This window comes from Gopherus evgoodei, chromosome 12 (genome assembly GCF_007399415.2).
Source record: "Gopherus evgoodei ecotype Sinaloan lineage chromosome 12, rGopEvg1_v1.p, whole genome shotgun sequence".
Taxonomy (NCBI): Eukaryota; Metazoa; Chordata; order Testudines; family Testudinidae; genus Gopherus; species Gopherus evgoodei.
In genome coordinates, this window is record NC_044333.1 from 26,568,442 (window position 1) to 26,590,378 (window position 21,937).

Genomic DNA, 21,937 nt, shown 5'->3' on the forward strand with positions numbered 1-21,937 from the left:
AAACTCAGACAGGTTTCAGTAAAATTATTTCTGCAGAATCTCCACATACTCAACGAATGTTTCATCAGCCAATTTGTTATTTTTCACAAAAAAATGAACATACTTTTTGCACATAGTTGCACTTATTAGCACTCCCTTTATTTGTTATATAATTTTTGAGACTGTATTTTTCCAGACGGAAAAACATCCAGCCTCAGTGAACAAAACTCCTGAGTTTACAGAAATTATAAAGAACACAATCATTAAATCCTTAGTTAAGAAAAGGAACGGTATTTCAAAGTCTCTGTTTTGGGTTACATAGCACTACTCGTCCAATGAGAAATAAGACTAATTCTAAGGGTCAGATTCTGATACCTTTACTCATAACAAATAATACTTTATTTCACAGTGATCCCATTAACTGGCCCACCTGTAGAGTAAGATGCTATTCAGCATGACTGTGGATGTCAAAATTGGTCCCTAAATATATCTGGCAGGAAAAGACTTGCGTTAATTCAAATAATTCTTGCTTAAAGTACAGTTACTACTTACCTACTGAAATAATACATTTAGATCCATTTTGTATTTTCAATTTTTTTATATAAACACTTTGTAGCAAATTAGATTTTTTAACAAATGAAAATGTATCAAGTTTACCAAAACACATAGGACAATATTTAAAAGTTAACACTGATAAAATGTGTAGTCTAGAAAAATATATAGGAATTTAAAGAATGTTTGTTAGTGTGAAAAAGTAAACTAATTAAAAAAAACACACAGGAAAATATTGTCATTCTAAGACGAACATGTTAAACCCTTTCAGAAAAATACATAGGCTAATAAAGAAACAAGTATCCTATTAATCAATAGGCATTTAAAGTGGAGAACAAATCAGTCTTTTGGTAAATTGGTCATTCTTATCTGGTAATAACATTCCTTCCTCTTGGCTTATTAAATGTTATCTTCTTGAAAAGAAGAACAGCATCTGCAATACAAAGACCAACCAACAGAAGACCAAAGACCTGCAAATAAAAAGAAAACTGTTTCCTCCTATGCACATCACAGTTAGTTGTTTATAGTCTTTACCTTTCATTGTAATAACTCATTCATTACCAATTCTGAGCAGATGCAGTTGCTATAGATTACTAAATTGGTCCTGCCCTTCTAAATGTTTCTGGATATTTGATTTGTGATGATTGAGAAATTCAGTGTTCTCCGTACTTTGTCAGATATGCTGCAATCTCTCATTAAATGACTTTCCCCTTATGCTCTGGCAATCATCTTCACCCTGACCTTGGTTGCCCTTCATCTGTCATCTCAGAATAGGAAGTGACTCAGTCTCCATGGAAACCAGACTACAGACCTGCTGCTTTATGTGAGATTATGCTTTCCTCCAGAACCAAATCTCTTATGTCTGTGTAAGGGATGATCTACTTAATGGTTTTGGACTGCAGTAAACACAGTGTTTGCAGATGCAAGGCTAGAAGAAAAAGATATTTTTCTCTTTCAGAAGTTTTGAAGTGAAAAACTCTGAATTGACAAGAAGTTACCTTATTTAATGTTTAAAATGTGAATACTTGTTATTAAAATGTGGGGCTAACTCATTATAAAATTTGAGTCACAAGGAAGCAAAACAAGTGTCACCTAAGAATCCTGTTTAGCAATGTCTTTGCTGCAGAGTTAACTTGGGTTCTTATGTGGGTGTTGCCCTAAGCCCCTGCCTGTCCATACATAAAGCACCAAAGTTTGGTGATGCTTTAAACCTGGGCTAGGTGGTCTGGCTGGGGGTACAGGCTAGACCTCAGGTGCCACTTTAACTTGGGCTGGTAACCCACCCATTTTTCAGTGAAGAAGCAAGCCAAATCCCTAAAGTGATGATAGTTCTTTCAATGCCTTCCCACAATTCACTAGGGAAGAATCATGGAGCAGCCCTGCTTATCACAGCAACCTTGGGATATACTCCCCAGAGGTCTAGCAACACATGTGGATGAGTGGGGTACCAGTGAGGGCACAGTGGATATCGGTACACAGCAGCTAGGAGGTGTGAATCCCAGCTCGAGTAGACATATTAGCTCTGAACTAGTGCGCTACAACTAGTAGTGTACTCACAGCAGCACAGGTAGCAGCTCAGGCTAGCCGAACAAGTACAGTCCCCCTGACTCCATGGGTACATACTGGGGTGGCTAGCCTGAGGCACTGCCTGTGCCACCGCAACCATGCTGCTATTTTTAGGTGCTAATTTGAGCTGAGCTAGCATGTGTGCATTTACCTATGCTGGGAATCACACCTCCCAGCTGCTGGGTAGAAATATGCAGTAACTTGAGTATGGCTTTGCAGTGTGGCTGCTCATATCTGCGCAGCAATCACTGAAGTTAACTAACAGGTATCCTCTGATCACCAACCCAACTAGCAGCACTTAGCACCTCTTTGTTACTGTATATTAGCAATTTCAGACCACATCTATACTTGAGCTAGAGATGTAGCATACACGTGCTAGCATGCTAACTAGTGTAGCTGCACCGGTATAGAAAGTGTGATGGGCTAGCCATCCCAAGTATGATCCTGCAAGGATCCTAGGTACTTGGGCAGCTAGCCCATGCCACATCTTGTACCACTGTGGCTACAACTGTGGTCTCAAAGCTAACCCACATACATCTACTCAAGTTGAAAATTACTTCTCCAGCTAGAGGCACACATACTCTCAGTATCACTTGGAGTCCTGTTAGATGCTTTGTGTGCTAAACTACACAGTTACATAAACCACTTCTAGATAATCTGTTCTTTGAGTGGCAGTGTTTTCTCTAATTTTAGTTATAAACACTGGAATGGACTATGATCACAAGCATGCTTTAAAAACTTGTCATCTTTAGCAAAAACAAAAGAAAACTAAGTATTCTTTTGCAAATAAATTAGCTAAATATGATAATCTATAAAGCTATATATTAAGATTTGCTCTGCTTTTACACTTTATCTGCTTATTACTCATTTCTCCATGTGACAGTCCTTCATTTGTACTTGGAGGGAGGGGAGAAGTACTGACTCTTTACTCAGATGTTCCTTTATCAAATTAACACACAGGGATGTCTAGTATTTATGTTAGTAAAGGTAATTTAGCAAATGCAGTTCAAATGAAATGCGTTCTAAAACATGTCATCTAGAATTCTAACTTTTCAACTCAATGCTATTTGATACACAATATGAACAGTTTCAAAATAATAGTAATTAAGTAATAATAAATCATTGGTGAACATTATCTGAAGGAGACAATAATTCACCTCATTCCTCTTTCTTGAATGTAGGCAAGAAAAATTGGTAACTAGCTATGCTAATTAACATCAGCTAAGAATCTGGCCCTTTATATTTAATCATGAGACACACCTGGAAAGCAAATGCCAGAGAAACAAGTTAAACACTTCTGACTAAAAATTATAGGTTCTTATGTTCTCAGAGACAAAACAATCCAAGAACCTTTTTCAGTTGCTCTAGTTCACTCTCAGCAAGTCGTGCACATCCATTATTTATATTATGCAATTTGGGCCTTTTTCAGTTTTTCTTCAGAATGTTCACTCCCCTAAGATTTCTTTATTTGACATGGTCATTCTCTGTTAGATAGAAAAAGAATGATTGTGTCTTAGCTGTCACCCTGGAGGAAACTATCATTTACTATTTCAGTGCATATCACTTGGCCTGAGTGCCTGGAGTCAGATCTGAAAAGAATCTGGTGTGTTTTCTTAAGTGCACCACCTTTCTGTGACACAGTTGCTACTAAAATGCATTACTTGTCTTAAGTGTAGTAGTGAAGATTTTTTTTCTTTTAGAATGGGAGTTTGTTGTTTTAGTAAACAACCTGCTCATAACAGGATGAACGGGATCTTTGGACATGACTAAATAATAGAGGAGGTATCTGAGCCTCTAGCTATTATCTTTGGATAGTCATGGGAGAAGGAGAGATTCCAAGAGACTGGAAAAGGGCAAATATAGTGCCCATCTATAAAAAGGGAAATAAAAACAACCCAGGAAACTACAGACCAGTTAGTTTAACTTCTGTGCCAGGGAAGATAATGGAGCAAGTAATTAAAGATATCATCTGCAAACACTTGGAAGGTGGTAAGGTGATAGGGAATAGCCAGCATGGATTTGTAAAGAACAAATCATGTCAAACCAATCTGATAGCTTTCTTTGATAGGATAACGAGCCTTGTGGATAAGGGAGAAGCGGTGGATGTGGTATACCTAGACTTTAGTAAGGCATTTGATACGGTCTCGCATGATATCCTTATCGATAAACTAGGCAAATACAATTTAGATGGGGCTACTATAAGGTGGGTGCATAACTGGCTGGATAACCGTACTCAGAGAGTAGTTATTAATGGGTCCCAATCCTGCTGGAAAGGTATAACAAGTGGGGTTCCGCAGGGGTCTGTTTTGGGACCGGCTCTGTTCAATATCTTCATCAACGACTTAGATGTTGGCATAGAAAGTACGCTTATTAAGTTTGCGGACGATACCAAACTGGGAGGGATTGCAACTGCTTTGGAGGACAGGGTCAAAATTCAAAATGATCTGGACAAATTGGAGAAATGGTCTGAGGTAAACCGGATGAAGTTCAATAAAGACAAATGCAAAGTGCTCCACTTAGGAAGGAACAATCAGTTTCACACATACAGAATGGGAAGAGACTGTCTAGGAAGGAGTATGGCAGAAAGAGATTTAGGGCTCATAGTGGACCACAAGCTAAATATGAGTTAACAGTGTGATACTGTTGCAAAAAAAGCAAACGTGATTCTGGGATGCATTAACAGGTGTGTTATAAACAAGACATGAGAAGTCATTCTTCCGCTCTACTCTGCGCTGGTTAGGCCTCAACTGGAGTATTGTGTCCAGTTCTGGGCACTGCATTTCAAGAAAGATGTGGAGAAATTGGAGAGGGTCCAGAGAAGAGCAACAAGAATGATTAAAGGTCTTGAGAACATGACTTATGAAAAAAGGCTGAAAGAACTGGGTTTATTTAGTTTGGAAAAGAGAAGACTGAGAGGGGACATGATTGCAGTTTTCAGGTATCTAAAAGGGTGTCATCAGGAGGAGAGAGAAAACTTGTTCACCTTAGCCTCTAATGATAGAACAAGCAATGGGCTTAAACTGCAGCAAGGGAGATTTAGGAAAAAGTTCCTAACTGTCAGGGTAGTTAAACACTGGAATAAATTGCCTAGGGAGGTTGTGGAATCTCCATCTCTGGAGATATTTAAGAGTAGGTTAGATAAATGTCTACCAGGGATGGTCTAGACAGTATTTGGTCCTGCCATGAGGGCAGGGGACTGGACTCAATGACGTCTCAAGGTCCTTTCCAGTCCTAGAATCTATAAATCCAGATTTGTAAAACCAATTTCTCAAGTGTTAAGGGGTAGGGGGAGAGAATCTGCATCTCTCCCTCCTGGCAATCGTAATATCCTTATTTATTTTGCCCAAAAATCTGTTTTATTAGGCTTGGCTTTAATCTCCTGTATCGTGGCAGCCAATAAGTCCTCAATCTTTTTATCCTGAATATGTGCAGTTCTTTCTGCTGCTGTAGCTTTTAACTCAACTTTAAATTCTAGAGATTGCTCACACAGGAGCCAATCCTATCAAATGTTTAATCCAGCACAGTCACTTATTTTGGAATATTTCTAAAAACTTTCTTTTAATTTGCTTCAGTTGTCAGCACTGGAACAAAATGATGGCTTTGCACACTATGGCTGATAGCTGTATGTATGAAGAACTGTGTGTGTGAGTTCCTGTTTTTATTGTTTGACTTTTTAAAATGTCAAATATTAGGACAGATTTATTTTGAGGATAAAAGAACAGTAATATTTGTTACATGAGAATAACTAAATATTTAAACATTTAAGCCATCTCAAATTTAATAGTATAATTTATTATTATTACTATAAATTCCTCTACTTACTCCTCCAACCAGAGTCCCAGTTGTGGTCTTGATTATTATTGCACATAGGCACACAATGATAAAGAACAAAACTGCAATCAATGAGTTGAAAATATCCTGAAAATGTATTATAAAACATAATTAAGTTTCATTAAAGTACAAAGCTAACAAATACTGAAATGTGTATACTTGTAGCATACAGCAGTCTTATTTTACTCCTTGAAGGAAGTCAATGAAAAAATGTCATGTTTAAAAACATTAAATGATTGCAAATATTCCCAACATTGTTATTACCTGCCAAGAAACCAAATCTTTTTGCCACTGAATGGGATTAGGTAATATCCAAATCTGTTCTAGAGTGACACCAAGTGCTTTGATGCTAAAAACTGCATTCCTGAAATATCCCCCTTTGTCTGAGCCCTGGTCTACACTATGAATTTTATGTCTGGGTGTTTTATTCATTTGATATTGTTAGTAGTGAGAGTTTTTGTAATTCTAATATATTCATTATTTAAAAGACTAGCTTAATTTAAAACAAAAGAATTAATACGAGAGCAATTATGATCTTTTTCCATAGACAAACAGTAGCTGTATCTTACCTTTACAGAACCGGTGCTTACATTTTTTTGAAATAAGATGGAGCCTGTTCAGAACTGTTAATTAATTAGGCACTAGCACCGCACTTGTTTTTATGCATAAATCATGAAACACATACATACACTTGCATTTCAAAAGACACAGGTCAATACTTACAGCTAAAGGCCAAAATAAGAATTTCATCTTTTTATCTAGTTTTAGTAAGTACAGCAGAAAGAACAGCACCGTGATGACAAATTCCATGACTGCAAGTGCTATAAAGGCTTCATGGGATTTCGAAGCAGCAAAACAGACGAATGTTACAAATGCAACAACCTGAAAGAAGAACGACAGTATTTACTGATGTCATTTCAGCACGGGGTGGGCACGTTGCTCTGTACCTCACGCCACACTGTACTGCAAAACTTCCCGCTGCCCCACACTGGCCCGTCTCCGCTCATTCTAGGACCGACCTAAAGCCTATTAAGGCCACTGAATTTACTTCAGGGGGGTTAGCAGACGGCACGCCGACCTGCAGGGGGCTGCGGACCTGGCAGCCCGCCCCGCCCCAGGGGCTCGCCCGGCGCCTCCGCCCAGCCAGCCTGTCCTCGTACCAGGCGGGCGATTTTCAGCGCCCCCGGCAGGGAGCGGGGGTAGCCGGCGTTCACCTCCACCATGGCGCGCGAGGGCACGGGACCGGGCGGCGGCGGCGGCTGCGGGGCGGTGCCGGAACCAACTGAAGCGGCTGTTGGGCGCGCGCGTCAGAACGGCCAGCGCGGGAGCAGGCGGGGCTCGCTCTGGCCCGCGCGCACAGAAGGGGCTGGGCAGGGGAGGCCAGGGTCGCTCGTGCAGCGCGTCCCGTGCCCGCCCCACTCCCTCTGCCTCCAGCTCCACCTACACGCTGCCTGCCAACTCATACAGCCCACCCACTCTCCAGCTCCTCCCCCCGCAGACCGTTTCTCACAACCCCCCAACTCTCCATCCCCCCACCCCTGTATAGCTAACCCCCTCCAGCTCTTCCTGCAGAGCCAGCTTCCCACAATCCTCCATCTCCTGTATAAATCCCCCAACTCTCCATCCCCCCACCCCTGTATAGCTAACCCCCTCCCACTCTCCAGCCCCCCCCCGCAGAACCAGCTTCCCACAATCCTCCATCTCCTGTATAAATCCCCCAACTCTCCACCCCCCACCCCTGTATAGCTAACCCCCTCCCAGTCTCCAGCCCTCCCTGCAGAGCCAGCTTCCCACAATCCTCCATCTCCTGTATAAACCCCCCAACTCTCCATCCCCACACCCCTGTATAGCTAACCCCCTCCCACTCTCCAGCTCTCCATGCAGAGCCAGCTTTCCACAATCCTCCATCTCCTGTATAAACCCCACAACTCTCCACCCCCCCACCCCTGTATAGCTAACCCCCTCCCAGTCTCCAGCCCTCCCTGCAGAGCCAGCTTCCCACAACCCCCCAACTCTCCATCCCCCCACCCCTGTATAGCTAACCCCCCCATTCTCCAGCCCTCCCTGCAGAGCCAGCTTCCCACAATCCTCCATCTCCTGTATAAATCCCCCAACTCTCCACCCCCCCATCCCTGTATAGCTAACCCCCTCCCACTCTCCAGCTCTCCCTGCAGAGCCAGCTTCCCACAATCCTCCATCTCCTGTATAAACCCCCCAACTCTCCATCCCCACACTCCTGTATAGCTAACCCCCTCCCACTCTCCAGCTCTCCCTGCAGAGCCAGCTTCCCACAATCCTCCATCTCCTGTATAAACCCCCCAACTCTCCATCCCCACACCCCTGTATAGCTAACCCCCTCCAGCTCTCCATGCAGAGCCAGCTTCCCACAATCCTCCATCTCCTGTATAAACCCCCCAACTCTCCATCCCCCACCCCTGTATAGCTAACCCCCTCCCAGTCTCCAGCCCTCCCTGCAGAGCCAGCTTCCCACAACCCCCCAACTCTCCATCCCCCCACCCCTGTATAGCTAACCCCCCCATTCTCCAGCCCTCCCTGCAGAGCCAGCTTCCCACAATCCTCCATCTCCTGTATAAATCCCCCAACTCTCCATCCCCCACCCCGTATAGCTAACCCCTTCCCACTCTCCAGCTCTCCCTGCAGAGCCAGCTTCCCACAATCCTCCATCTCCTGTATAAATCCCCCAACTCTCCATCCCCCACCCCGTATAGCTAACCCCTTCCCACTCTCCAGCTCTCCCTGCAGAGCCAGCTTCCCACAATCCTCCATCTCCTGTATAAACCCCCAACTCTCCATCCCCCACCCCGTATAGCTAACCCCTTCCCACTCTCCAGCCCTCCCCCCGCAAAGCCAACTTCCTACAATCCTCCACCTCCTGTATAAACAACCCCCCTGAAACTCTGCAGCCCCCGCCCGCGTAGAGCCAACTTCCGGCAACTCTCTAACAGTCCCTACAAGTGCACTGCGTTCTCCATTTATCAGGTTCCATTAGCAGATAGGGAACAAGTGACTTGGAAACAAACGCAGATAGGTTCCCCTGCAGGCCCTGTAATCGAAACATTGCCCCACTGTTCTCCTGTAAGAAAACTAGAACGTGAAATTGACTAGCAACAAAAAGGAAACTGATTAATTTATTTTCATTGTCTAGCCTGAGTTGCAAAAAAGTAAAGAAGCCCCAGGCAGGGTGAACAGTACGTCAGCTCTTAGTTTGAATAGCCTGTGTTGCTGTTTTTAACTTAAGCAGAATTTTTACTGCAACCAGCTTCTTGAATGAATGCGCATCTACCAAAACGTAAGAAACAAACTTGTAAAACAGAAGCATTGTTAGAGTGCACTGTGTCTTTAAGGGCCAGGCTGGAAGGCTTCCGGCAGTAGTTTGTCAAGCTTGGTTGCTCAATGCCTTGCTCAGTGCTTAATACAGTAGCGGAGGTGGGATCATACAGGAAGCAAAACATTACAGCTGCGGAAATGCGACCTGTTGGGATCTAGGAAGCTCTATGCGGCTCGAGTCTTATACCTAAATCGTAGAGCTCAGAGCTATCGGAGATGGGCCATGTGGTTATTGAAATCGTTGTGGATCCGGCCTCTCCTAAGCCCTCAGTGTACCCGGGGCGCTCAAGCTGGCCTCGGGTTTTGTAGCTGGAAGCACTTGCTACCTCCACTGATGGCTAATCGCAGCCTCTGCATGGCCGGCTGCTCCCAAGATGCCTCATGTATGTCTGGTACTTCTGCAGCATGAACCGTTTAGTTGTGTTTAAAAAGATTATTGATGCCACCCTTGCGTCCTGGTATTTGTAGCATCAAGAATCTCTCGTGCTGTCTCTCAATAGATTTATTATTTGAGATGAAAGTACGGGGGGGAGGGAGCAAACGCCACTTCATTCCCCGAAATAGGTTGATGGTTATTGCTTTTCACAAAGAAGTAGCTGATGCTTATTTGAAAGGTATTTGAGAAAATGCATTTGATCTAATGGCTATGGTGGCGGTAGTTTATTAAACATTGTTGCTGTGGTCCTTGATTTATCTTTTCCTAAGTATGTAGCTGTATGTACATTAAATCTGCTGATCGCAATAGCAGCCTCTATTAGTGTTTGGCCTCCCGCAGATTACTCATGATAGAGGAATTACGAAGGAGGAACCCACTTGCCAAATGGGGAAGTTTTAAAAATAAAATGAAATGCAATATATTGAAAAAGTTTCACGCCTTGAAAATATATCCGTTACTCTTCATTTCTAGAAAACAGGATGAACTGTGGCTTTTTTTGTTTGTTTGTTTTTTATTAGGAAGGAAGAGGCAGTTTTTGAAATGTTGAGCGATCAGGAACTTTCAAAACTCTTTTATGGCACTAGTCAGTACTTGTAAAGCAAGTATCCATCTCTACTTCTCTATTAAGATGCACACATGAACAATATACTGTAATTAAATGCCCTGAGTCCTTGGTCACCTATACACAGTGAACAAAGGTGCAGTGAACATTGTAAAGGGACGTTATCAAATTGCAATCCAGTCAATTTCAGAAAATGAGTTAAAAGTAGTTTTAATTATACCTGTTCTGAGTCTCCTATAAATTGAAAAAAAAAATTTTTACAATCACAAAATTCCCTGTTTTTAATATGGTTTCCCTCCTCTGTGAGAGAGGCCCAGACAAACAGAGAGAACCTGACTTTGCACAGGCTCTGGAGTCTGCACTATCTGTTTGAACTGTGAAACTGTGGTTTGTCATTCTGCACACAAGGTTCTGTCAAAGGTGCATAGTATCTGTTTTTCTCTACTCTTTTCAGTGATAGTTTATCTTAGATGTTACTTGTAACAATAGTAGGTACAAATTTTTAGATGGATGAGTGACTTTTAAATTGAAAATGTCTCCTTAGTATCTAAGTTCCTGATCCTGCAGAGAGCTCTGCTGACTGTGAAGTCTATGGCGCTTTGTTCAGGCACAAGGATCTGCCAATAATTCATTGCAGATTTGGGGCCTATTTTCTTGTGGTGAAAATAAGAACTAACAAAGAAACAACCATATATAATAAATAATCTTACTCAATGAAGGTAGGAACCAGCCATTTGACTGCTTGTAGTGTATAATAAAATATAAAGTAAAGCATATGAATTATAGCCATGGGAGTTTAATGGAACATGTTTACTATTAACTCCTAACCCTAAAACTCATTAATATATTCATTCTTACAAGAGTTCTGATAGTGGCTTGGATATACAGTCTAAGAGCAGTTTCCTAGTTCTTCTAACAGTGCTTTTTTCCTGTTCTAGATAAACACCTCATTAATGAAGGAGAGAAAAAGACAGTTGTAAGTATAATATTTTGCTCAGAAAAATGTAGTTATTATATTACTATTGCAATATAATTATATTATGGAAATGTCCACAGGCTAATGACTGGATCTTGGTGTAAGCTGGCACACAAATCTAGAGTCTTATCCTGCATTTTGTTCCAGGCAGGCAGACCCTTGCTGAAATCATTGAGGTAACTTAAAAGACAATCAAGAGGATTTCATGCAGGGGCTGCTCATGTGGAACATAAGTTGCTTGATCAGGGCCACAGAAGTAATCATCAGCATTCTGAATGTAGCGTCCTTCATTTACATTACATATATTTTGGCTATAAATTCTAAGTACTCAATTCATGGTGTTTTAAATCTAATTATTTTATGAACTATTAGTAGATGGTAAGACAAAATACTTTTCACTCATTTTAGAACCCTGGATGGCTAAAAGAAATTGTAATTTGTCTGAGAAAAATCTATTTATGGGTGTAGAAGTGATAACATTTAATGTATAGTAAATTGTATTCAAAGTAAGCGTAAAGTCTTTTGGGGTGAAATTTAACACAGTGTAGATGGATGGCTGTGTAATGGGTGCTATAAAAGGTGCAGCAGCACTGCAGGGAAACCTCTGCAACTCTGCATGCCATGGAAAGGGGTTCTGCACTTCTGAAAAGGATGTTGTGGTGACGAGTTCGGATTGGATGGTGCAGATCCAGTAGCCCAAAGCCTACAGGCACTGAATCAAACTCTTATTATTTTAATAGCCACGCTAACGATAACAGGGCATATGGGACTGGGTGCAGATGTGTAGTTACAAACATGGTTTTGAAAATCTGGCCAGTTGAAGCCAATATGTATCAGTTTGCACATGGAAGGCCCAAAACTGTACTGGCAACTTGTATCTTTAGACATTAAAGGTCTGATTCCCCACTGTGTTATTCCATGTTTATTCCAGCACAAAACTCCATTCCTTTCAACATGTCACTCCATTGTACAGCTTCTACAATGCAATAGTGAATCAAGACCCGAACTCTTGAAGTTTAGGTGTTCTCTTGGAAATGCCTTAACTATATTGACACTAGAATTTGCTCTAGTGTATTTATAATGCTAATTGATTATTTTTAGGCTATGAGTATGTGTTTCTACATTTGCTGTCAGTTATTTCTTTGTAGTAGCATTCATTTAGTATTGAAAGGTTGGTGTCCTCTTTCACCAGATCTGTGTTGAGGGGAATATTGCAAGTGGAAAAACAACATGCCTGGATTATTTTGCCAAAACTACCAGCATTGAGGTAGGGGGCTTGAACCGTCTTAATGTTCAGTCAAGTCAACAAGAGTTTTTCTATTTATAGCATTGACAGTACTCAAGTCTACTACAGTATTTCCCAAGATTAAATGCGAGTAAGATAAATTTAAAGGCACACTGTCAAACATTTTCTAATTTTTAAACTCTTAGTAATAGTCTCAGAAATTTAAAAACAATACTTTTCTTTCTTGATGTTGCCCTTTTTCATTTGGCAACCAATAATTGTCCTTGTTTTTAGTTAATGGAATGGAAGCCGGTATGATGGATTATATTTTTTACTACATTTGTGCTCGGGTTAATTGTTGCCTCGATCCTCCAATCACACACTCATAGCTTTGCTCATGTAAAATAGGCTGGGTCTGCCTACTTGATTAAATATATATTTGAGGGTTTCCATAATTGAGGTGTGAGTTAGTATTAGTTTCTTGGAATATTGTAAACTGCTGCTACACAGTCAGTGGAAGAAGCAATATATATATTAGGAAAATTCTTAGTTGTTGAGTGGCAGATATAAAATATATGCAATTCAAAAATATTCAACAACGGAACATAGTATATTCTGTAGATCAAATTTTGTCCCTCAGTAAACTAACAATAACCAATAGAACTACCATTTTTATTTACTGCGTTTTTAAAAATCTTAAATGGATCTCATAATAAGCAAAGTCAGAGACAATTCACGTAATTAAACTAAAATAATTCAGGTAAAGATATGCTGGTTTGCTGGGAAAAATACATTTGTATAATTCCTTTTTGGAAGTTTGTCAAACAAACATGGGAGTTGATCCCACATTCCATAGGCAAAATGCTTTTGGATGAGGAAAAGACAAACCTGTTGTTAATACTGTAATTGCTTTAATCAAAACAAATTCAGAATAAACTTCAGGAAGCATTTATTTATGTGTACATAAAATCTTAAAGGTGTTGGTAGGTCTGCTAAGACAATCCTAATACAAAAATCTAGGATTCTTCATAGGGATACTTAGTATTATGAGGGTCCTTGATAATTTAAAAGGAATGAATTGAGTTGAATAAATAGCCAGTAGCCCAAAATGTTTTTTTTAAAAATATGTATACAGTGCAAAAATTTAAAAAGTAAGTGCATGTAGTTTATCTAGCTAATCTCAGACTCACACTAAGATCTTAGAAGTCCTTTATGCCCTGATCATGTAGTTTGCTGGATCCTCATGCCCACATGGAGACCCCCTGGAGACGCTTGTGGTTTTAGCTACTTAGGGCAGAATAGACCTTCTTTTTCTGTCTAATTTTGATTATTATTAAAGTTCTAACTGCGTTTCTTTGTGATCCACAAAAATAAAATTAGAGTTATGTATAATGGCATATTGATCTTCAGCTTTTATTCCTTTGTCATTCTGTTTTGTCCTATGGGAATTTAATTTGTGAGCAGCTCTTTCGCATGATATACCCTCTACATTCGGCTGTCAGTTCTTCTCTCTTTACACTGTTACTGATAAATGACAACCTTCTACGGGTATCAGTCAGCCATTGCTTTGTTTTGGTGGGCTGATAAAAATAATAATAATGATAATAATAAAACTACCATTCACGACATTTTGTAATTAAATGCATCTTTTTCATTTGTATAATAGCTCTTAAATATTAAATTGTGTATTTCATTAAATCAGTCCTTTTTTCTTTTTTTTTTTTAAAAGGGATAGATCCTCCAGTACAGACATTTATAAAAATGGTCTTATGTTGATACATTCACATAAATAAAATAAAAAAATTGAAATCGCTTTGGGCCACGTGGAATGAATGTCATTTTTTAATTAAGGTTTTGACGGAACCTGTGCCTAAGTGGAGGAATGTACGTGGTCACAATCTTCTGGTAAGTGGCAGGAACTAACCCTGTGATTTATGTTCTGTTAAAAATATGGACCCTGATGTTCTCAAAGTCCTGTGTGAAGGTTTAGATGCATTGAAGTCCGTAGCAAGGATATGGTCACAATCTTATGTAACTGAAAATTAATATCATGATGGTGATTTTTTTTTTCTCTTATTGAGGAATGGGCATTAAACCTATTGTGTGCAAAAAGTAGCCCTGAGAAGGACTTGGGCTCCGATCTTGCAAGCAGCTTCATGGTAATGGTCACTGCACCCACAGTGAGCCACATTTTGAAATCAGTGAGCTCTGTGCAGGCGTAAAGGTCTGTCTGCATGGAGCAGATTGCAATCTTAAAGTGATCTCAGAGACACAATGGGTCTGTTACTGCCTGGCAGTGAGTTCTTTAGTTCATAAATAAACTAAGGCTAAGACAGCTCTTTCAAATGCTCAAACCAGGCAGGAAAGTGTTTTTTAATACTAAACAATACAATACAAGTAGAGTGTGTAGTAAGGAGTTAGATTTGGCAGTCAGGGGGTGCTGTGTGACTGCTGAGAAAGTGTCCTGCAAGATGTTGAGTGCCTTCATTGATTATGGTGAGAGTGCAGGGTCATCCTCATCTCACAGAATCAAACACTTTTAATGCAGTGATGCAGCGCCGTCAGAGACTCCACCCTCTGATTGATAAATAGCATTATTACCCAGAGCGGAGTGGCGTGTGTCAGAAATAAAAGTAAATGAATAAATTTCACTTCCAGCCTAAATTGCACATACAACCTGTTCAAAATACCTGCACTTTTGTACTCACAGTATGCATTTTGGCTCCATTACTAGTAGCAGTGTGTCCTGAGGAAAGCAAATTCCCTTGGGTGGAGGTTACTGATGCTCTGCTTTCTGTTCTTCTACTGGCAGTGTAGCAGGGGGATGCACTGCTTCATGCCTTGTTGTGTCACCAACATCTTCACCAGTAGACCACCTGCCTCACAGCTCTCTTTGAGGTGGGGGGAGAGGCCAAGTCCGTGTCTGCAGGCAATTCAGATCACTTTAAACCCTGATATTTGCTATTAAGCTGTTTTGCAAACCAACACTTCATCCTAAAAACTCCCTTTTTACTATAAAGTGTTATACTTTGGGTTTATGTTACAGGCCGGTATTTACTGGTGTAAAGAATTGAAGTGGGTTGGGAGTCCTGGAGATTAGAGAAATTCTTTGCGGGGCCACAGGGGGAAAACACTCATAAGGTGCTGTGGAAAGGACCTCTCTTCTCAGAGTCACAGTGGATACTGTGGACACATCCAGCTACTCCTCTGTAGTGTCATTCGCTGTCCTGGGAGCTCCAGCCCTGCTCACAAAAGCACAGAAGCAGATTCATTTTTTTAGACATTGTGTAATTTGCATTTGCCTCATAGAGGAGACTTCTGGCTGTGAGCTCTTGTGAGTTAAATGCACTACATATAGGTATTCATTCAGAGAGGTGCTGAGTGCCTGTAACTCCCACTGAGTTTAGTGAGAGTTCTGATTGCTCAGGGTCTCTTATGATTAGGGCTATAATTCAACACATGCTCTGCCAGTGCAGATGAGCCATTTCATTCTTTACTCCTGGGGAAATTCTGTGCCACTGTGCAATGCAGAGTTTTGTAGAAATTAACATGGTGCGTGCAGAATTTCCTTTTCCCCACAGAAATGGGCTGCAGTGCTGTTGGCCACCACTAGGGATCGCTGGACCCAACAGAGCCCAGCATGCACATATAAGACATTGCTGGGGGGAGGGGAAGGAGTTAGAGAGCTCCTGGATGCTTAAGTTCCCAGTATGGAAGGAGAAGGCAGCGTGCAGGAAACTCTACACAAGCCTAGGACCGAGCATCAGGCTGTTTCTTCCTCTGGATCCCTGGGCTCTGGGAGAAGAGGGAGGCAGGTGTCTGGGCTGGGGGGGCCACAGGTAGGCTCTGGACGAGGGGAGAGGGGGCACGGTTATATGGCCAAGGGGGGCTTTGTGGCTGGGCTCGGGGGCAAGAGGGTTCATGTATATTGGCTGGTGGGGCCACAGCTGGGTTCTGCGGCATAGGCACCGACTCCGTGGGTGCTCTGGGGTTGGAGCACCCACTGGGAAAAATTGGTGGGTAGCTTCCTGCCCCAACTCCCCTCCCCTCCGCCTCCTCCCCTGAGCATGCCACATCCTCACTTCTCCTCCCAGTGCTTGCCGCTGCAGGACAGCTGTTTCGTGCGGTAACAGGCTATGGGAGCAGGAGGGGAGGATCGGGAACACGACACGCTCAGGGGAGGAGATGGGGAAGTGACAGGGATTTGGGGAAGGAGTCCAATAAGGGCAGGGACTTTGGGGAAGGGGTTGGAATGGTGGTGGGGCAGGGGTGCGGGTGGGAGGTCGAGCGCCCACCAGCACCAGGAGAAGTTGGCGCCTATGCTCTGTGGGGGAGGGGTTGTTGGTATCTGGTCCCCTGGCATATATACTTGCTGACAGACATACTTGCTGACAGGTATTTTGAAATAAATTTCCAAAATAATTGAAACTGGTGTGATTATGTAGTGTTATTTTGACAAATAAAATTTGCTGTGTGCAGAACGTCCCCAGGAGTAATAATGCTGGTGTCTGCTACCTTAATACCATTATTTTGGTAACTGTGAGCAGGTATAAAATATATAGCTTAGCTTTTTTTGTTACTAATTGGTATAGTCAAAGTGGTTTTATTTCTCTCTTACTCTTCTTCCCCCATCCCCAACACCAGGGCTTAATGTATCAAGATTCATCACGGTGGGGGATAACGTTGCAGACATACATACAGCTTACCATGTTGGATCAGCATACCAGGCCAATGGTAATTTAAAGATTTTTTTCTTTTAATCTGAAGCAGAGCTATTAAGGTGCATTTATTGATCAAAATAATTTGTTAACCCTGCATCCAGAAGATAAGACCCTAGGTTGACTTTCATTCTGTGTTCCTGAAGCTAGTAGGAATTTCCATGTGAAAAGACAACACTGATATACTCAAGTCTATGCTCAGTGGGGGCTGGGACATCTACCTCCTATATTTACATGTGTTTCATTCCCATATCCAGTATTGCGTATTGTTAAATGTTGGCCCATGCGTTGGTCATCTCTCAGCTTGACTGTTGTCTTTGCCTTTTTATTTATTATTTGGGGTATGTGAATTGTAGGAACCTCAAACTCTGGGTTCACATATGGTAATCTTAAATATGAATATTCAAAATCACACATTGGCTGGTGTCACTCAGAATAACCCCTGCTGATCCATGTGACTCTAAACACAAATGCAGCTTCCTGCTTCTCACCTCTTCTCACTCTAACTCCTTCAAAATACTTCCACAGAGATTATCTACCTCTTCCTTTTGGATTGTCTACACTTCTTTCTCCTCATCTGTTTTCCTTCTGCTCCCTTCTCACATTATTCCCAGTCCTCTCCTATGTGCACTCTTTGGGCTGGATCCTCCCTTTTCCCTTTCTCATCCCCCCTTGAAACTCCTTTGTTGTTGCCTTGGAGTCTTCAGTTATTGTTTCCTTCCCACTTGATAGCATCTCCAGTTACTCTTATACCTGAACTGTTTGCTATTGTATCATATTGTCTGGCTTTGCTTTGGGCAGGGGTCTTTCTTGTAAAGTCTCATGTAAGGTTATGGTCCAGTGAAAATGATTAATAGTAATTTGACAAAATAGTTCTATAAGGCTGTGGCTTGGGGCTTTCTGGAAATCGTTTCTCCTTCCCTTCTCAGAAAAGTGACATTTTACAAGTTCGAGTTTTGAAGTATGCCCAGTTCTCACTTCTCTGCACTCCTGAAGTTTTGGACAAATCCTGTTAACTTTCTATTCAGTGTGCATTATGAGACAATTGCACCATAATGCTGGGTTCTTCTTGGATGAAAACACAAATAAAAATTATTCCTGGCATGTAAAGAAGGAAATGGAAAAAGATTGATAGCTTCAATGAAAAGATGCCGAGACACTAGTCTCCTAAAATGAGCAGACAGTAGGCTTTTATAATGGCCATGTCCCTAGTCTGGATTAAAGCAGTAACGGAACATACCAGATTGTGGCTGCTTTTGCACAGATACATAGGGAAGAGAGGTCACAGGGAGACCTTTCTTCATCTTGTGCATTAATGAAGGAGGCAGCCAGCACATTGGTCTTGTGCTAAATGAGCGTGAGGGAGGTGGGTTAGTGTGGCCAGAGGCACAGGGAGCATGGCCGGGTGGGGTGAAATCCACATCCCAATCTCCTCTGCACCTGTTTACAATGAGCACTGGAAGAGTGCATGCTTCACCTATTTAGAGGGTGTGATTTCCACTTCTGAGCATGTTCCCTCCCCATCCTCAGGTGTTTCTTCAGTCTGTTTCTGTGTTCCATGGGCAAAATGCCTTCCACTTCTACCCCTCTGTGCCCCACGCCCTATAGCACTGCTCTGGTTCTCACACCCACAGAAGAGTCTCATGTGTTGTACAGCTTCAGGGTGGATGGAACTTTTCTCTCTCTCTCCATCTTCCCCGTAGATATAGAGGAGGCTAAAGAGGCAGGAAGCCTTCCAGAGCTCTGTCTTGCAAAGCACCTTGAAAAGTGCTCCATGCACCATCACTTCTGTGAAAGTTGTGAGATGAAAGAGCTGCCATGCAAAGGAGCATATTGAGTAGCAGACAACTGGGGGTGCTCAGTACCCAGAAGGCCTTTTCAGTTCCTTTGTATTTCCTAGCACAGCTGTGGAAAAAACCCAAAAGGTTTGGATGTGTTTGAAAGTGCAGAGAGTTCTTTTGTTTGATTTGCAAAATGTTAAAAGTCCCAGTGTCTCTTAAGAGCTCATTAAAAGCTCCCAAGAATTCCCCTGCATTCTAATCTGTACTCTGCTGCCAGTTCCTGTGTCAACCTTGCAATAGCAATTGTGACTGTGTGACCATTAACTCTGTGCAGAATAGCTGATTGGAAAGAACTCCTCCAGCACCACCTGATTCTTTAGAGACCAGGGAGAAAAGCTTAAACAGTGGCAGGAAATCATCATTCACCAAAATTGAAGCTCATTTGGGTGGTAGATCAGATGAAGCTGAGATATTCTGCCAATTACAGTGACTGCTTTGGCCTCTGTGAAGGAGGAGTAGCACACTTGAGACAATTCGAAAATCCTGTTTTCTTTCTGTAGTCTCTCTGATCAGTGCCTTATGTAATAAGCTCAGTAACATATCTGAGGAGGGCACCACTTCAGGCAATGACAGTTCCCATTGCTCTGCACGTTCTAATGGACTGCAGTTTATTTCTAGTCAAGTGTCTAGTGATTAACTTCTTGGTATTGATGGGTTTGGTGTTCCTGCAGTTATCCTTCATACATCTTCCATAAGTCTAGTGTGTCAGGAAAGTCCTGGTTCTGGAATCCCAGGTTTATGTACATAATGTGGGTTTTAGCCCATGAAAGCTTATGCCCAAATAAATTTGTTAGTCTCTCAGGTGCCACAAGTACTCCTGTTCTTTTTGCTGATACACAGTAACATGGCTACCACTCCCAAACCTGTCAGAAATGTTTCTGAGTAAGAGTAATTTTTTCTCTCTGCCCAAACAATTAGTCCATGTTACATTTAGCATAGTTTAGTAGGAGTTTAATAATGTAGTGAGCATGAAGAAGATTAATAAAAAAATGGATGTAAAAGGACATGCTATGCAGCATCAGGGGGTGAAAGAAACTAAGAACATTGGAAAATGTAAAACTAGTGAATGGCTGTTGTTTTTATCTTGTAGATTTCCCCGCTAAGAATGATGGAGAGGTCAATTCACAGTGCAAAACACATTTTTGTAGAAAACTTATATCGAAGGTACAGTACATGGTTTACTACTTTAGCTTCTTGTTTTAACTGTAGAGCGTTTTAAATAAACTGATCATCTTAGTTTTCTATGATGATTTGCATTTCAGTAATCCATAAAACCTGCAGCAGTGTATTAGAGAGCTAGTGGTTGCTTACTTAGTCAGTGCTACCATATATATACACACAGACAAACACACACATACACATTCAATCCAATCTTCTCTTGGCTGAAACAAAATATCTGTTGTAGTGTATTTTTCTGAATACTACTAAACAGGGGTCGGCAACTTGTGGCACGTGTGCCAAAACCGGCATGCAAGCCAATTTTTAATGGTATGCTGCCACCTGCTGGGGTCCCGGCCCCACTCAGCAGGGGCAGGAGGCAGAAGTTTGGTCCTGCTGGCAGCCAGGCTCCCCTCTCCCCAGTTTCTTCCCCCAGCACGCTGCCTTCCTGCAGCGCCTCCTCTCCTTCCCTGCAGCAATCAGCTGATCGCCCTTGCGAGGGGGAGGGGGAGCCGAGCCGAGCCGCAGCATGCTCGCTGCTCTGGGGAGGAGGCAGAGAAGAGGTGGGGATGGACGGGGCCCTGGGGAAAGGGTTGAAATTGGGCATATCCCCTCCAGCCCCCTCCCATGAGCCGCTCATAGCAGGGGGCTGGGAGCACCCCCACAAGCTGAGCACCCCAGCCCTCTGTCCTGACCTCTGAACCCCCCCACACCCAACCCTCTGCCCTGACCCGACCCCTGCACCCCTCACACACACACAGCCCTCTGCCCTGACCGCTGCACCCCCCACAACCCCAGCCCTGGCTTCTGCACCCCCCACAGATACCCAGCCATCCCACACCCTGACTCCTGCACCCCCTCACACACTTCCAGCCCCCATTCTGACTCCTGCAACCCCCCACACATATGCAGCCCCCCATCACTCCATGCCCTGACTCTTGTACCCCCCCACACCCCCATCCCCACCCTGAGCACCAAACAGAAGCTTCTGCACCTCTGGTCTGGGGTCCTGGCCGCTGGCCCCGCTCAGCACACTGCTGGTCTGGGATCCCGGCTGCCAGCCTCTTGCCAATTGGGGTCCTGCAGGCTCCACTCAGCCCGCTGCCAAGCTAGGTGAACGGAACCCTAGGCCAGCAGCGGGCTGAGTGGGCCAGCAGTGTAAGATCAGCATTTTAATTTAATTTTAAATTAAGCTTCTTAAACATTTTGAAAACCTTGTTTACTATATGTACAACAATAGTTTAGTTATATATTATAGACTTACAGAGAGAGACCTTCTAAAAAACGTTAAAATGTATTACCGGCACGCAGAACCTTAAGTTAAAGTGAATAAGTGAAGACTCTGCACATCACTTCTGAAAGGTTGCTGACCTCTGCACTACAATTTAAGACAGGACACGAAGAATAAAACTATAGATAATTGGAACAGGGAAATTAAGTAGATACAATGTACATTAAATATACAAATGAGATTTGGCCAGGGTCTGGAGACGGGGGAGTTAGGGGACAGGGAGCAGGGAGCGGTTGGATGGAGCAGAGGTTCTGGGGGGGGCGGTCAGGGGACGGGGAACGGGAGGCTTGGGTAGGCATGGCAGTCCTGGGGGCCTATCAGGGGGCGGGGGTGTGGATAGGGGTTGGGGCAGTCAGAGGACAGAGAGCAGGGGGGGTTAAATAGAGGGTGGGGTCCTGAAGGAGCGGTTAGGGATGGGAGTCCTGGGAGGGGGTGGTCAGGGGACAAGGAGCAG

General features: G+C 42.7%; 2 protein-coding genes across 4 annotated transcripts in view; one reads left to right on the forward strand and one right to left on the reverse strand.

Moving 5' to 3' along the window:
• Window positions 1-21,937, forward strand: part of TK2 (thymidine kinase 2) — a 52,214-nt gene that overhangs the window by 14,718 nt on the left and 15,559 nt on the right. The window contains exons 1-6 of one of the 3 annotated variants that reach the window (XM_030582279.1): window positions 9,344-9,659; window positions 11,213-11,250; window positions 12,443-12,517; window positions 14,327-14,380; window positions 17,120-17,209; window positions 20,125-20,198. In XM_030582279.1, the coding sequence (XP_030438139.1) occupies window positions 9,500-9,659; window positions 11,213-11,250; window positions 12,443-12,517; window positions 14,327-14,380; window positions 17,120-17,209; window positions 20,125-20,198 (491 nt within the window). In that variant the 5' untranslated portion in view covers window positions 9,344-9,499. Of the gene's footprint in view, window positions 1-9,343; window positions 9,660-11,212; window positions 11,251-12,442; window positions 12,518-14,326; window positions 14,381-17,119; window positions 17,210-20,124; window positions 20,199-21,937 lie in introns of those variants that run through there. The other 2 variants (XM_030582281.1, XM_030582280.1) reach the window with 2 other exon arrangements.
• On the reverse strand, window positions 191-7,235 carry CKLF (chemokine like factor). The gene is made up of 4 exons (XM_030582286.1): window positions 7,089-7,235; window positions 6,652-6,810; window positions 5,920-6,015; window positions 191-1,001 (listed from the first exon to the last, which is right to left on the reverse strand). The coding sequence occupies exons 1-4, from the start codon at window positions 7,149-7,151 to the stop codon at window positions 897-899; spliced, it is 423 nt and encodes a 140-aa protein (XP_030438146.1). The 5' UTR covers window positions 7,152-7,235; the 3' UTR covers window positions 191-896.